The following is a 14,113-nucleotide window of genomic DNA, read 5'->3' on the forward strand; positions in this document are numbered from 1 at the left end:
CGTAACAACATTTAAAAAAATGAAAGGGGTCTGAATACTTTCCGAAGGCACTGTACTTTCAAACTGGTACCACTTGCATCAGGTCCTAGATTATAGTCACCAACAGGTCTGGCGGTAAATAAGGCTGTGCTTTCAGGTTTCATCCTATCCAAGCATCAATAACACCCACTGCTTCCCCGAACAAGACAATCAGAACTTAAGCACAGAACTTCCCTTTTTTATAAATACTACCACCCTTCCTCTAATGATTAAGACTCATGTGACTGATGTGAAAACTCAACTCAAAAGCACTGAGGGTCATGGTGGCCATTCATTTAACATGGACACTCAGTGTACTACTGTACATTAGAGTCCATGAGACATACAAAGCATTACTAACAACACCCATGTCATTACATATTAATGACAGGAACCAAATGTATACTTAACAATATAATACATCTAAGTAATCTGGCAGGACTTTAGGTGTTTTACACTCATTAATCCACTGCCCTGAAGTGACCAGAGTGCCTTTAAAAGTGAGAACACATACCTCAAAGCTGAAACGGCCTGACTGACTGAATATCCTCCTGAAAAGCCACAGGTGACCAAAGAAAGTGCAAGTTCAGGCAGAGGTGGTTCCCTCTTCAAAATTAAAGCCTCAGTTCGGATTCCCAGTAAACTATGTCCTTAAATTGACTAATTAGCAAAAAAATATTTATAAGGACTTTAGCAAGTTACTACTTTAGCAAGTTACTATAGACTAGATAGCGAATGAGAGTTTCAGTGTTGGAGAAAGCGGTTTGTTTCAGCGCCCTGTGAGAGCTGGTGCAATGGCGTAACCCAATAGCCCTGAGTGACAATACATAAGGATGGGGGCTGGGGGCGGCTACAACAGAATCTATTCAATAGTACATGAGACCGTTCCTCTAAACTATCTCACTTCCCCTCCACTGCTACCTTCTGTTGTTAGTTAGCCTCTCTCTACTAGGGCAAGTGGGGGTATTATGCCCTCTCCACACTACAGAAATAGCTATGGGAGGAGATTAGATTATAAATTGGCTCTTTGATGTGGGGAACTGTATTGTGCGTACACCTTATTGGCGTAACCCTTATTATGTGCCTTCTTTGGGCTCCCAAGATACTAGGCTTTTAGGAAAATAATGCTGATTCATTAAAAAGGTTTTCTATCTCTCCTCCACACCAGTCGAAGTTCCCTTTGTTGACTAAAGAATGCCTGCAGATAATGCTATTCAAAGCTGAAGGTTCCTTGGCTAGATAAACTCACAATGTATGCCCCTGCGAGAGAAAGAGAAAAAGAGAGAGAGCGAGTGTAGCTGGACGGTGAGGAGAGGAGGGTGGATATGGTGTCTTGTTTTGAACAGAGAGAGTGTTGTCCTCAGTGACTTCCCTTAAGTGGCATTCGAGGAGGAGGGTGTGAGTGCTTTCAGATTCAGTGCAGTTTGAATGAGAAGACGGAGCAGTTTCTACACAATCACATAGAACTCCATAACATTATATGGGTATTCTATAGACTTCAGCACCCACTACCAGCCTACCACCCACGCTCACTGCAAGCTGTCTACACTGCACACATATCATTTACATTGAATGACCATGAATATAACCCCAGATCTGTTTTAATGCCGCCATAGAGACATGGCTTACAATTACATACATAACATGCCAGTGCACTCTGTTGAAGCTTGGGGCTGTCACTAAAGACTGGTCAGGAAGGCCCACTGTTTGTGACACTTTCCTTGGGGATGCTGCCCATATCAACAACGGCTGACAGACCAGTCAACTGCCCTCTACTGTGGGCCTCTCAATACCAGAGATAAGGACAGGTCAGTGGTCACAACATACCATCTACTGCACATAAGAGCACTGCTTTCACAATAATATTGCAATTTTACAGTTGAAGTTGGAAGTTTACATACACTTAGGTTGGAGTCATTAAAACTCGTTTTTCAACCACTCCACAAATTTCTTGTTAACAAACTATAGTTTTGGCAAGTCAGTTAGGACATCTACTTTGTGCATGACACAAGTCATTTTTCAAACAATTGTTTACAGACAGATTATTCCACTTATAATTCACTGTATCACAATTCCAGTGGTTTAGAAGTTTACATACACTAAGTTGACTGGGCCTTTAAACAGCTTGGAAAATTCCAGAAAATGATGTCATGGCTTTAGAAGCTTCTGATACGTTAACTGGCATAATTTGAGTCAATTAGAGGTGTACCTGTGGATGTATTTCAAGGCATACCTTCAAACTCAGTGCCTCTTTGCTTGACATCATGGGAAAATCAAAAGAAATCAACCAAGACCTCAGAAAATAAATTGTAGACCTCCACAAGTCTGGTTCATCCTTATGAGCAATTTCCAAACGCCTGAAGGTACTACATTCATCTGTACAAACAATAGTACACAAGTATTAAAACCATGAAACCACCCAGCCGTCATATGGCTCAGGAAGGCTAGAGATGAACGTACTTTGGTGCAAAAAGTGTCACGCCCTGGCCTTATTATTCTTTGTTTTCTTTATTATTTTAGTTAGGTCAGGGTGTGACATGGGGAATGTTTATGTTTTGTTGTTTTGGGTGTTTATTTGGTAAAGGGGTTAATGGGTGTAGTAGATGGTTTTTTGTTGAGTGTATATGTCTAGAGTTGTCTATGTTGGTTAGTTATCTAGGAGAGTCTATGGTTACCTGAATGAGTTCCCAATTAGAGACAGCTGATTTCGGTTGTCTCTGATTGGGAGCCTTATTTAGGGTAGCCATAGGCTCTCATTGATTGTGGGTAATTGTCTATGTAAGAACGTTAGTAGCCTGTATGTTTGTGCACAACGTTTGTAGCTTCACGGTCGTTTTGTTATTTTGTTGTTTTGTTAAAGTGTTTTTGTGTCGTGTTCATCTTCGTGTTAAAATAAAAGAAGATGGCATATTTTCCAACTGCTGCATTTTGGTCCGTTAATCCGCCACACGATCGTGACAGAATTACCCACCATAGGACCAAGCGGCATGACCAGCGGCAACAGGAGAAATACAAGGATTCATGGACATGGGAGGAAATTTTAGACCGGGAGGTACCAGGAGAATATAACCGCCCCAAAGCTGAGCTGGAGGCAGCGAAAGCAGAGAGGCGGCGATATGAGGAGCTAGCTCGGAGACAGGAAAAGGAACCTACAAAGGATCTGGGCTACACTACGTGGGAGGAGATCGACAGGTGGGCGATCAACCCAGGGAGAGTGCCGGAGCCCGCCTGGGATTCTCTGGCGCAGTGCGAGGAGGGATACCGGCGAATGGAGGCAGCACGACGAAGCGGTAGGAAGCCTGTGGGAAAACCCAAAAAATTTCTTTGGGGGGGGCTTAAAGGGAGAGTGGCGAAGTCAGGTAGGAAACCTGCGCCTACTCCCTGTAATTACCGTGGAGAGCGAGAGTACGGGCAGACACCGTGTTACGCAGTAGAGCGCACGGTGTCTCCTGTACGTGTGCATAGCCCGGTGCGGGTTATTCCACCTCCCCGCACTGGCAGGGCTAGATTGAGTATTGAGCCGGATGTCATGAAGCCGGCCCTACATATCTGGCCACCAGTGCGTCTCCTCGGGCCGGTTTACATGGCACCAGCCTTACGCATGGTGTCCCCGGTTCGCCTACATAGCCCGGTGCGGGTTATTCCACCTCCCCGCACTGGTCGGGCAACGGGGAGCATTCAACCAGGTAAGGTTGGTCAGGCTCAATGCTCAAGGGAGCCAATACGCCTGCACGGTCCGGTATTTCCGGCGCCACCTCCCCGCCCCAGTTCAGTGCCACCAGTGCCTACACCACGTAACAGGCTTCCAGTGTGTCTCCAGAGCCCTGTTCCTCCTCCACGCACTCGTCCTATGGTGCGTGTCTCCAGCCCGGTATCACCAATTCCGGCACCACGCACTAAGCCTCTTGTGCGTCTCCAGAGTCCTGTGCATCCTGTTGCTGCTCCCCGCATTAGCCCTGAGATGCGTGTCCCCAGTCCGGTACCACCAGTTCCGGCCCCACGCACTAGGCCTAATGTGCGTCCCCAGGGTCCAGTATGCCCTGTTCCTGCTCCCCGCACTAGCCCTGAGATGCGTGTCCCCAGCCCGGTGCCACCAGTCCCGGCACCACGCACCAGGCCTACAGTGCGCCTCAGCCGGCAGGAGTCTGCCGTCTGCACAGCAATGACTGAACTGCCCGTCTCCCCAGCGCCATCTGAGCCATCCGTCTCCCCAGCGCCATCTGAGCCATCCGTCTCCCCAGCGCCATCTGAGCCATCCGTCTGCAATGAGCCTGCAAAGCCGCCCGTCTGCCATGAGCCTGCAAAGCCGCCCGTCTGCCATGAGCCCACTGAGCCGTCCGCCAGACAGGAGCCGCTAGAGCCGCCAGCCAGACAGGAGCCGCTAGAGCCGTCCGTCAGACAGGATCTGCCAGAGCCGCCAACCAGACAGGATCTGCCAGAGCCGCCAACCAGACAGGATCTGCCAGAGCCGCCAACCAGACAGGATCTGCCAGAGCCGCCAACCAGACAGGAGCAGCCAGATCAGTCAGCCAGCCATGAGCAGCCAGATCCGTCAGCTAGCCATGAGCAGCCAGATCCGTCAGCCAGCCATGAGCAACCAGATCCGTCAGCTAGCCATGAGCAGCCAGATCCGTCAGCTAGCCATGAGCAGCCAGATCCGTCAGCTAGCCATGAGCAGCCAGATCCGTCAGCTAGCCATGAGCAGCCAGATCCGTCAGCTAGCCATGAGCAGCCAGATCCGTCAGCTAGCCATGAGCAGCCAGATCCGTCAGCCAGCCATGGGCCATCCCTCAGTCCGGAGCTGCAGTCCCTCAGTCCGGAGCTGCCATTCTTCAGTCCGGAGCTGCCCCTTACCCTGGTGCTGCCCCTTACCCTGGTGCTGCCCCTTACCCTGGTACTGCCCCTTACCCTGGTACTGCCCCTGATCCTGGTACTGCCCCTTACCCTGGTACTGGACCTTAGTCCGGAGCTGTCCCTTAGTCCGGAACTGCCCCTTAATACAATGGGGTTAATGTGGAGGGGGGTCGTTTGGAGGAGGCCTAGGAGGTGGTTAGGTACTGTGGTGACGTGGGGACTACGACCAGAGCCGGAGCCGCCACCGTGGAGGGGAGCCCACCCAGACCCTCCCCTAGACTGTGTATGGTGCGCCCGGAGTTCGCGCCTCAAGGGGGGGGTTATGTCACGCCCTGGCCTTATTATTCTTTGTTTTCTTTATTATTTTAGTTAGGTCAGGGTGTGACATGGGGAATGTTTATGTTTTGTTGTTTTGGGTGTTTATTTGGTAAAGGGGTTAATGGGTGTAGTAGATGGTTTTTTGTTGAGTGTATATGTCTAGAGTTGTCTATGTTGGTTAGTTATCTAGGAGAGTCTATGGTTACCTGAATGAGTTCCCAATTAGAGACAGCTGATTTCGGTTGTCTCTGATTGGGAGCCTTATTTAGGGTAGCCATAGGCTCTCATTGATTGTGGGTAATTGTCTATGTAAGAACGTTAGTAGCCTGTATGTTTGTGCACAACGTTTGTAGCTTCACGGTCGTTTTGTTATTTTGTTGTTTTGTTAAAGTGTTTTTGTGTCGTGTTCATCTTCGTGTTAAAATAAAAGAAGATGGCATATTTTCCAACTGCTGCATTTTGGTCCGTTAATCCGCCACACGATCGTGACAAAAAGAGAAAATCAATCCCAGAACAACAGCAAAAGACCTTGTGAAGATGCTGGAGGAAACAGGCACAAAAGTATCTATATCCACAGTAAAATGAGTCCTATATCGACACAACCTGAAAGGCCGCTCAGCAAGGAAGAAGCCACTGCTCCAAAACCGCCATAAAAAAGCCAGACTACGGTTTGCAACTGTACATGGGGACAAAGTGTCACGTTCCTGACCTGTTTTCTGTTATTTTTGTATGTGTTTAGTTGGTCAGGGCGTGAGTTGGGGTGGGCATTCTATGTTTTGTGTTTCTATGTTTAGGTCATTTGTAATTAGCCTTACATGGTTCTCAATCAGAGACAGGTGTTTGACTTTTCCTCTGATTGAGAACCATATAAAGGTAGGCTGTTCACACTGTTTGTTTGTGGGTGGTTGTCTTCCATGTCTGTGTATGTGCACCACACGGGACTGTTTTGTTTGTTCGTTTGTTTGTGTAGTCTGTACCTGTTCGTGCGTTCTTCGTGTATATGTAAGTTCTCTAGTCCAGGTCTGTCTACTTTCGTTTTGTTATTTTGTAAGTTATTCAAGTGTTCTTCGTGTTTCGTCTTTAATTTAATAAATTCATTATGTCATATACAAACGCTGCGCTTTGGTCCAATCCCTACTCCTCCTCTTCGGACGAAGAGGAGGAGGACAACCGTTACACAAAGATCGTACTTTTTGGAGAAATGTCCTCTGGTCTGATGAAACAAAAATAGAACTGTTTGGCCATAATGACCATCGTTATGTTTGGAGGGAAAAGAGGAGGCTTGCAAGCCGAAGAACACCATCCCAACCGTGAAGCACAGGGGTGGCAGCATCATGTTGTGGGGGTGCTTTGGTGCAGGAGGTGCTGGTGCACTTCACAAAATAGATGGCATCATGAGGGCGGACAATGATGTGGATATATTGAAGCAACATCTCAAGACATCAGTCAGGAAGTTAAAGCTTGGTCGCAAATGGGTCTTCCAAATGGACAATGACCACAAGCATACTTCCAAAGTTGTGGCAAAATGGCTTAAGGACAACAAAGTCAAGGTATTGGAGTGGCCATCACAAAGCCCTGACCTCAATCCTATTGAAAATGTGTGGGCAGAACTGAAAAAGCATGTGCGAGCAAGGAGGCCTACAAACCTGACTCAGTTACACCAGCTCTGTCAGGAGGAATGGGCCAAAATTCACCCAACTTATTGTGGGAAGCTTGTGGAAGGCTACCCGAAACATTAAACAATTTAAAGGCAATGCTACCAAATACTGAGTGTATGTAAACTTCCGACCCACTGGGAGTGTGATGAAAGAAATAAAAGCTGAAATAAATCACTCTCTCTACTATTATTCTGACATTTCACATTCTTCAAATAAAGTGGTGATCCTAACTGACCTAAGATAGGGAATTTTTACTAGGATTAAATGTCAGGAATTGTGAAAAACTGAGTTTTAATGTATTTGGCTAAGGTGTATGTAAACTTCAGACTTTAACTGTGCATTTCCCCCCAAAATGAACATGGTCATAATACAAATATCCTTACATTAATCGACTGTTGTTTAATAGAATTGTAATTCAAAGGTAGCTACACTACACTTTCTACACATGTCAATGGTCACACAAAGAAACTGTTAAATTGCTTCAACTTACTGAGTTCCATGGTAGATGCAACCTCTCCCATACTTGAATTAAAATAAAAGTCCTCCAGGCTTTCCGATCACAAGCCTCAATTTATCCCAAAATGTTGGCTTTCCTAAGGGCTGCCGAGGACATGCACTGCACTGGTGCTATTGATCCAGCTCTGACTGTTGATAGTGTAAGGACAGCACTATGATCTAATAGTCTAAGAGGTCTGGTCGGCCTTCCCCCAGTCCACCCCAGCACCCATTGGGTGTCCTGCTGCGTCCAAGCCTGGCCTAATCTCTAATCCTGTTACTCCTGCCCAGCACAAGTTAATGGGATCCCAGTCCTCCGGACAAACACAGACACACACAGTGTATATACACACTGTGTACTGCGAGTCCGGATGGCCATTACCCTCAATACACAGAAACAGGATAAGCCTGGGAATTAACATAAAGCCACCATTTCACTATTTACAGAAAGTATTCTGCACTTTATGTTCCAACGTTGGCATGCTATAGTTCTGTTATAACCACGGGATTATTTCAGAACAAACATTGCATAGGCTACAATGATCAACCAGGAACGTCTACAAACAAATTGCCAGTTCAAATTCCCTGCCAATTCATAAAAACTAAACACGAGTAAAAAGATAGCAGATCAGTTTATCTTGATTTGAACTCAAGCCATCAGGAATGTCATTGGATCATGTTCTTTAGGCCTTTGAGTATACTGTACAGTATGCATGTATCTGAACATCTTGCCATGTACACATTTGTTTTTATTTGAGATATGATGAGGTCATTTTTTGGGGTTCTTACCTGCTGCAGAGCTGTCATGCTTCTTTCCACACGTCTTGGTCTCCTGCTTGAAGGAGTTCTCATCGTCTGCGTCCCCATCCCCCCACCAAGATGGCTGTCCATACAGAGGGGTTCCCCGGTGCAATGCTGCTATGTCACCTATAACACAAACACAAGAAGTTTCACTAGATTTAGATTGAATAATCTACCCATTGTGCTTGTGAAACATGCATGTACATGAATGAAATCAATGGACACAGTAACAGACCAGTAGTTACTGTGATGGTCATGCAATACTTCCTGAGCACAGCTGCACTAATGTATTTTAATCCCTCTGTCTTAAAGCTGGATGATGGGTCATGGAGCATTGATTTGGCTTTAGCCATTCCACTGACCTACATAACCCAGTCAGCAGGACACAGAGGGACAAACCCATCAACACCATGCTCTGATCCCTTATCACCAATGAGCTTAACTCAACACACAACCAACACATATGGCAGATCTGACTTCAAACAGACTGGCTGGAGGTTGGCTCTGTTTATCGGTTGAAATGTTAAGAGGAGAATCTCTTCCTGGACTTTGTCTGAACCTCATTTGACCCAACGGAGACATTTCTCGGTGTTACAGATGGGATATTTCTACCTTCTCCTCCCCCCGCTGCTAAAGGCCTGGAGTCATAAATAGATGTATGACTACCAGTGTATCCCTCTAAGACTTCACAACAATACTCTGACTTCACCCAGCTGAATCGAGCTATTGTAACGGCAGTCCTCCTCCTCTTCATCTGAAGAGGAGGAGTATTGAGGGAACCAAGGCGCAGCGTAGGGAAAAGACATATTTTATTAACGAAACACGAACTTGATTAAACTAACAAAAACAACAAACGGTGTAGACAGACCTAGACGACGTACTTACATAAAACAAGAAAAACGCACGAATAAGAACATAGGCTACACAAACCGAACAAACCGTAAACAGTCCCGCGTGGTGTACAAACACAGACACGGAAGACAATCACCCACAACGAACACTGTGACAACGCCTACCTAAATATGACTCTTAATTAGAGGAACGCCAAACACCTGCCTCTAATTAAGAGCCATACCAGGCAACCCAAAAACCAACACAAAAACAGAAAACATAGAATGCCCACCCAACCTCACGTCCTGACCAACTAACACACATAACAAACTAACAGAAATAGGTCAGGAACGTGACAGCTATGATGTTTACATTGGTGTGACCAGTTCTTGACTTGGGCAGGAGTTCACCAGAGCTGAGTACCGGCATCTATTTCAGTCCAAGTCAAGCCCAATAGTATGTTGCTAGTTGAACCCAGGTCGGGACATGATGTGTAGGCCAATTTACTTCAAATAAAGGCCCAATAGCTAAATGGAACATAATCACTTCAAGTTTAAGTAAGCACTGACTTTGCATGCAGATGCCGGATCTTCATTTGATCACCCTGTTTCAGGGCAACTTTTCTGAAATGCAAGACATTTAAAACTTGTTGTATATTTAAGGTTTAAAAGACTTCTGAAGTTTGTAACTCCCACTTCAGAATTTCAGACTTGATTTTTCCTTCCGAAAAACCGATCAACCCCTGCAAAAACCACCATTAAATATAATCCACATAATAATTCACATTTCCTGTTGCTGCAAGATAATTTTTCTGCTGTGGCAAACTAGCTCAAATTAAGATCCTACATATGTTGAACAAAACCCAGAGAAAGCATTAATTGCAGCGCATACTTACAGATGCTTGTGTTAAAAATGCCTTTAAATGCCTATTACTGCTGCAAGATTGGTGAGGTGCCTATAAATGCTGCAAGCCTGGTGAGGATCTATGCCTGCTTGCGTAATATCTCCAGTGAACCTATGGTGGTGTGGTGTGCTGCAGAGAGCAAAGGGAACATACAGTGATTCCCTGAGTCTGAGTCGTCAGGGGGGACCAACACATTAGCATCAAACTGACAATTAACAGGCTAAAATATCCAGGTGGCAGCGAAGGAGAAACACATGTAAACGCTTCCTGCCTCCTATTTTTTAAGGGCCGTCGGGTAATGGAGGAGACGCATGTGGATGTGCCTCTGCCTATCATTATAGGCCTAGTGCTGAAGGCCCCCACTGCAGATGTTGTAATTAAACACATAGTGGGTGGCAAGCAGGGTTGCATGTAATGTTGGTACACTGGGCTTATGGATTAAGCCTGATGCCCCATATGACAGTGTTAGAACATCTGTTGTTTTGATCCTGAGACTATAGACAATGGCTAAAACCATTCATTAACGACATCTTCTCATATTTCAGAACAAACTACTCAATCCATAGGGACCAAACAGCTTAACATTTGAGTCATTTAGCAGACACTCTTATCCAGAGCAATTTACAGGAGCAATTAGGGTTAAGTGCCTTGCTCAAGGTTATGTAGACAGATTTTTCACCTAATCGGCCCAGGGATTCGAACCAGCGACCTTTCGATAGCCTAGGCTACCTGGCACCCCAGGTAACCTACTGTAAAAGGCCAGTGCATAGCAAAAACTCCCTCTGAGATTCCTAATGTAATGACAATGAACCATGTACTATCACAATGCAAAAGCCATGGTTCCCCTGTTAAAAGCTAGACAAATATACTGCGGCATCTGTAATACAGCAGCTATTCAACTCAAGACATCTCCTCAGCCTCCCACAGAGTATCCAGTATCTGTACCACACACTGTAAGAAACACTAAAATCAGTAAAATATCCACTGTTACCTACACCAACACCAGCATAAGCTCTCACTCCAGCTGAGTGAATTGACTATTGAGCGTGTAAACGATGCAAGTGTAGCGGACATTCCTCCTGCCAAGAGCACAGGGGAGAGATGACAGAAACAGAAACAGAGAGAGAGGAGAGCAGGAGCAGCTGCAGACACTCTACTGCCTCCTGTAGATAATTATAGCTATTTGATTGGAATAATACTCATTCAGCTACTGATAGTGGGCACAGGAGCATACTAGGCTGGCCAATCAGATAAGACCCTCCAGTGGTACAGGGACAGTTGTTCAGATTATTGTGTTGTTTTTAAGGTTGCTTTAACGAGATTCAGCTGGATTTACAATGTGTTATTTAAACATCCGCCCTAAGCCCTCACTCTTTTATTACAGGCAATACATGAAAAGAAAAAGCTCCAGAAGATACAGGCAGTGAAAAGTAGAGGTTGATTAGTCTTTTCAGATGACATGTCTATCTATACTGTATAATCTACGGTAGGATCTTGACATTCGTTGCTTACTCATTTAGAATACTGATTCTAAAATGCTATCGGTATTAAATGGAATTATGAATCTAGTCACAACTTGGATGCAGAAATTGCCAAAATCTCCAAATACTGCGTAATGACTGAATCACTTGAAGATCAACAATGAAATATCCCATTAAGTTATTCCCTGAAATGACTGGATCATACCGTAATGTACAACATACATGTCATCTCTTATATGTGCTTCCTGCTCTCACCTGCCATCTTGTCATCTCCCTTGTGTGATTCGGCAGGTTTGGCTGATGGCTCCATGGTCCCCTCGGCTGCCTTGCTCTCGACTGGTCTGCAGCTGGAGGACTTGGGGGTCTTAGCAGGGGACTTGGCAGGAGATTTGGCAGGTGACTTGGTGGGCTCACAGTTGGAGGGCTTCTTACTCAGCTGGAGCTGGCTGGTGAACTTCTCATGCTGAGGGAGGGAGGGAGACAGTGAGGGGGCAAGGGAGAGAGAGAGTGGAAGAGACACAGCAGGGGAAGACAGAGTACACGGTCATGGCCAGAAATATCATCTTTCATCTAATGCTGACACAGACGCTGACACACACACACACACTCACACACACACACACACACACACACACACACACACACACACACACACACACACACACACACACACACACACACACACACACACACACACACACACACACACACACACACACACACATAGCCCAAAGTTATATTTGCATGGGGCTAGCTATGAGCTCATGAGTCTACTTACAGTCGTGGCTGTAAGAGAGAATGACACAAATATAAATTTTCACAAAGTATGCTGCCTCAGTTTGTATGATGGCAATTTGCATATACTCCAGAATGTTATGAAGAGTGATCAGATGAATTGCAATTAATTGCAAAGCCCTTCTTTGCCATGTAAATTAACTGAATCCCCAAAAAACATTTCCACTGCATTTCAGCCCTGCCACAAAAGGACCAGCTGACATCATGTCAGTGATTCTCTCGTTAACACAGGTGTTGTTGAGGACAAGGCTGGAGATCACTCTGTCATGCTGATTGAGTTTGAATAACAGTCTGGAAGCTTCAAAAGGAGGGTGGTGCTTGGAATCATTGTTCTTCCTCTGTCAGCCATATTTACTTGCAAGGAAACACGTGCTTTCATCATCTTTGCACAAAAAGGGCTTCACAGGCAAGGATATTGCTGCCAGTAAGATTGCACCTAAATCAACCATTTATCGGATCATCAAGAACTTCAAGGAGAGCAGTTCAATTGTTGTGAAGAAGGCTTCAGGGCGCCCAAGAAGATCCAGCAAGGTCCAGGACGTCTCCTAAAGTTGATTCAGCTACGGGATCGGGGCACCACCAGTACAGAGCTTGCTCAGGAATGGCAGCAGGCAGGTGTGAGTGCATCTGCACGCACAGTGAGGCGAAGACTTTTGGAGGATGGCCTGGTGTCAAGAAGGGCAGCAAAGAAGCCACTTCTCTCCAGGAAAAACATCAGGTACAGACTGATATTCTGCAAAAGGTACAGGGATTGGACTGCTGAGGACTGGGGTAAAGTCATTTTCTCTGATGAATCCCCTTTCCGATTGTTTGGGGCATCCGGAAAAAAGCTTGTCCGTAGAAGACAAGGTGAGCGCTACCATCAGTCCTGTGTCATGCCAACAGTAATAAAGCATCCTGAGACCATTCATGTGTGGGGTTGCTTTTCAGCCAAGGGAGTGGGCTCAATCACAATTTTGCCTAAGAGCACAGCCATGAATAAAGAATGGTACCAACACATCCTCCGAGACCAACTTCTCCCAACCATCCAGGAACAGTTTGGTGATGAACAATGCATTTTCCAGCATGATGGAGCACCTTGCCATAAGGCAAAAGTGATAACTAAGTGGCTCAGGGGTCCATGGCCAGGAAACTCCCCAGACCTTAATCCCATTGAGAACTTGTGGTCAATCCTCAAGAGGCGGGTGGACAAACAAAAACCCACAATTTCTGACAAACTCCAAGCATTGATTATGCAAGAATGTGCTGCCATCAGTCAGGATGTGGCCCAGAAGTCAATTGACAGCATGCCAGGGCAGATTGCAGAGGTCTTGAAAAAGAAGGGTCAACACTGCAAATATTGACTCTTTGTATCAACTTCATGTAATTGTCAATAAAAGCCTTTGACACTTATGAAATGCTTGTAATTATACTTCAGTATTCCATAGTAACATCTGACAAAAATATCTAAAAACAGTGAAGCAGCAAACTTTGTGAAAATTAATATTTGTGTCATTCTCAAAACTTTTGCCACGACTGTACAAACACTTTTTTATACTATGATATAACCGGTGCTACTTTCATATTTAGCATTAATTAGATATTTCAGCACAATATTGAGAACAAAATAGATATTGTGCACAGTGCCTTCAGAAAGTATTCACACCCCTTGACTTTCTCCACATTTTGTTGTGTTACAAAGTGGGAGTAAAAGGTATTTAATTGTCATTTTTTTGTCAACGACCTACACAAATTACTCAAAGTGGAAGAAAAATTCTAACATTTGTAAAAAATAAACCGCTAATATATCTTCATTAGATACTGTAAGTATTCAACCCCCTGAGTCAATACATGTTAGAATCACCTTTGGCAGCGATTACAGCTGTGAGTCTTTCTGTGTAAGTCTCTTAGCTTAGCACACCTGGATTGTACAATATTTGCTCATTATTCTTTTCATATTTTTTCAAGCTCTGTCAAAT

The 14,113-nt window shown here is 45.1% G+C and overlaps 1 protein-coding gene across 6 annotated transcripts in view; it reads right to left on the minus strand.

Moving 5' to 3' along the window:
- Positions 1-14,113, minus strand: part of cep170aa (centrosomal protein 170Aa) — a 62,999-nt gene that overhangs the window by 24,144 nt on the left and 24,742 nt on the right. For 5 of the 6 annotated variants that reach the window (XM_055890025.1, XM_055890024.1, XM_055890023.1 and 2 more), the window contains exons 6-7: positions 11,616-11,823; positions 8,133-8,270 (exon numbers count right to left, since the gene is read on the minus strand). In XM_055890025.1, coding sequence (XP_055746000.1) covers positions 8,133-8,270; positions 11,616-11,823 — 346 coding nt within the window. Of the gene's footprint in view, positions 1-532; positions 801-8,132; positions 8,271-11,615; positions 11,824-14,113 lie in introns of those variants that run through there. The other variant, XM_055890026.1, reaches the window with a different exon arrangement.

Source organism: Salvelinus fontinalis, chromosome 30 (genome assembly GCF_029448725.1).
Source record: "Salvelinus fontinalis isolate EN_2023a chromosome 30, ASM2944872v1, whole genome shotgun sequence".
In the NCBI taxonomy this organism is placed as follows: domain Eukaryota; kingdom Metazoa; phylum Chordata; class Actinopteri; order Salmoniformes; family Salmonidae; genus Salvelinus; species Salvelinus fontinalis.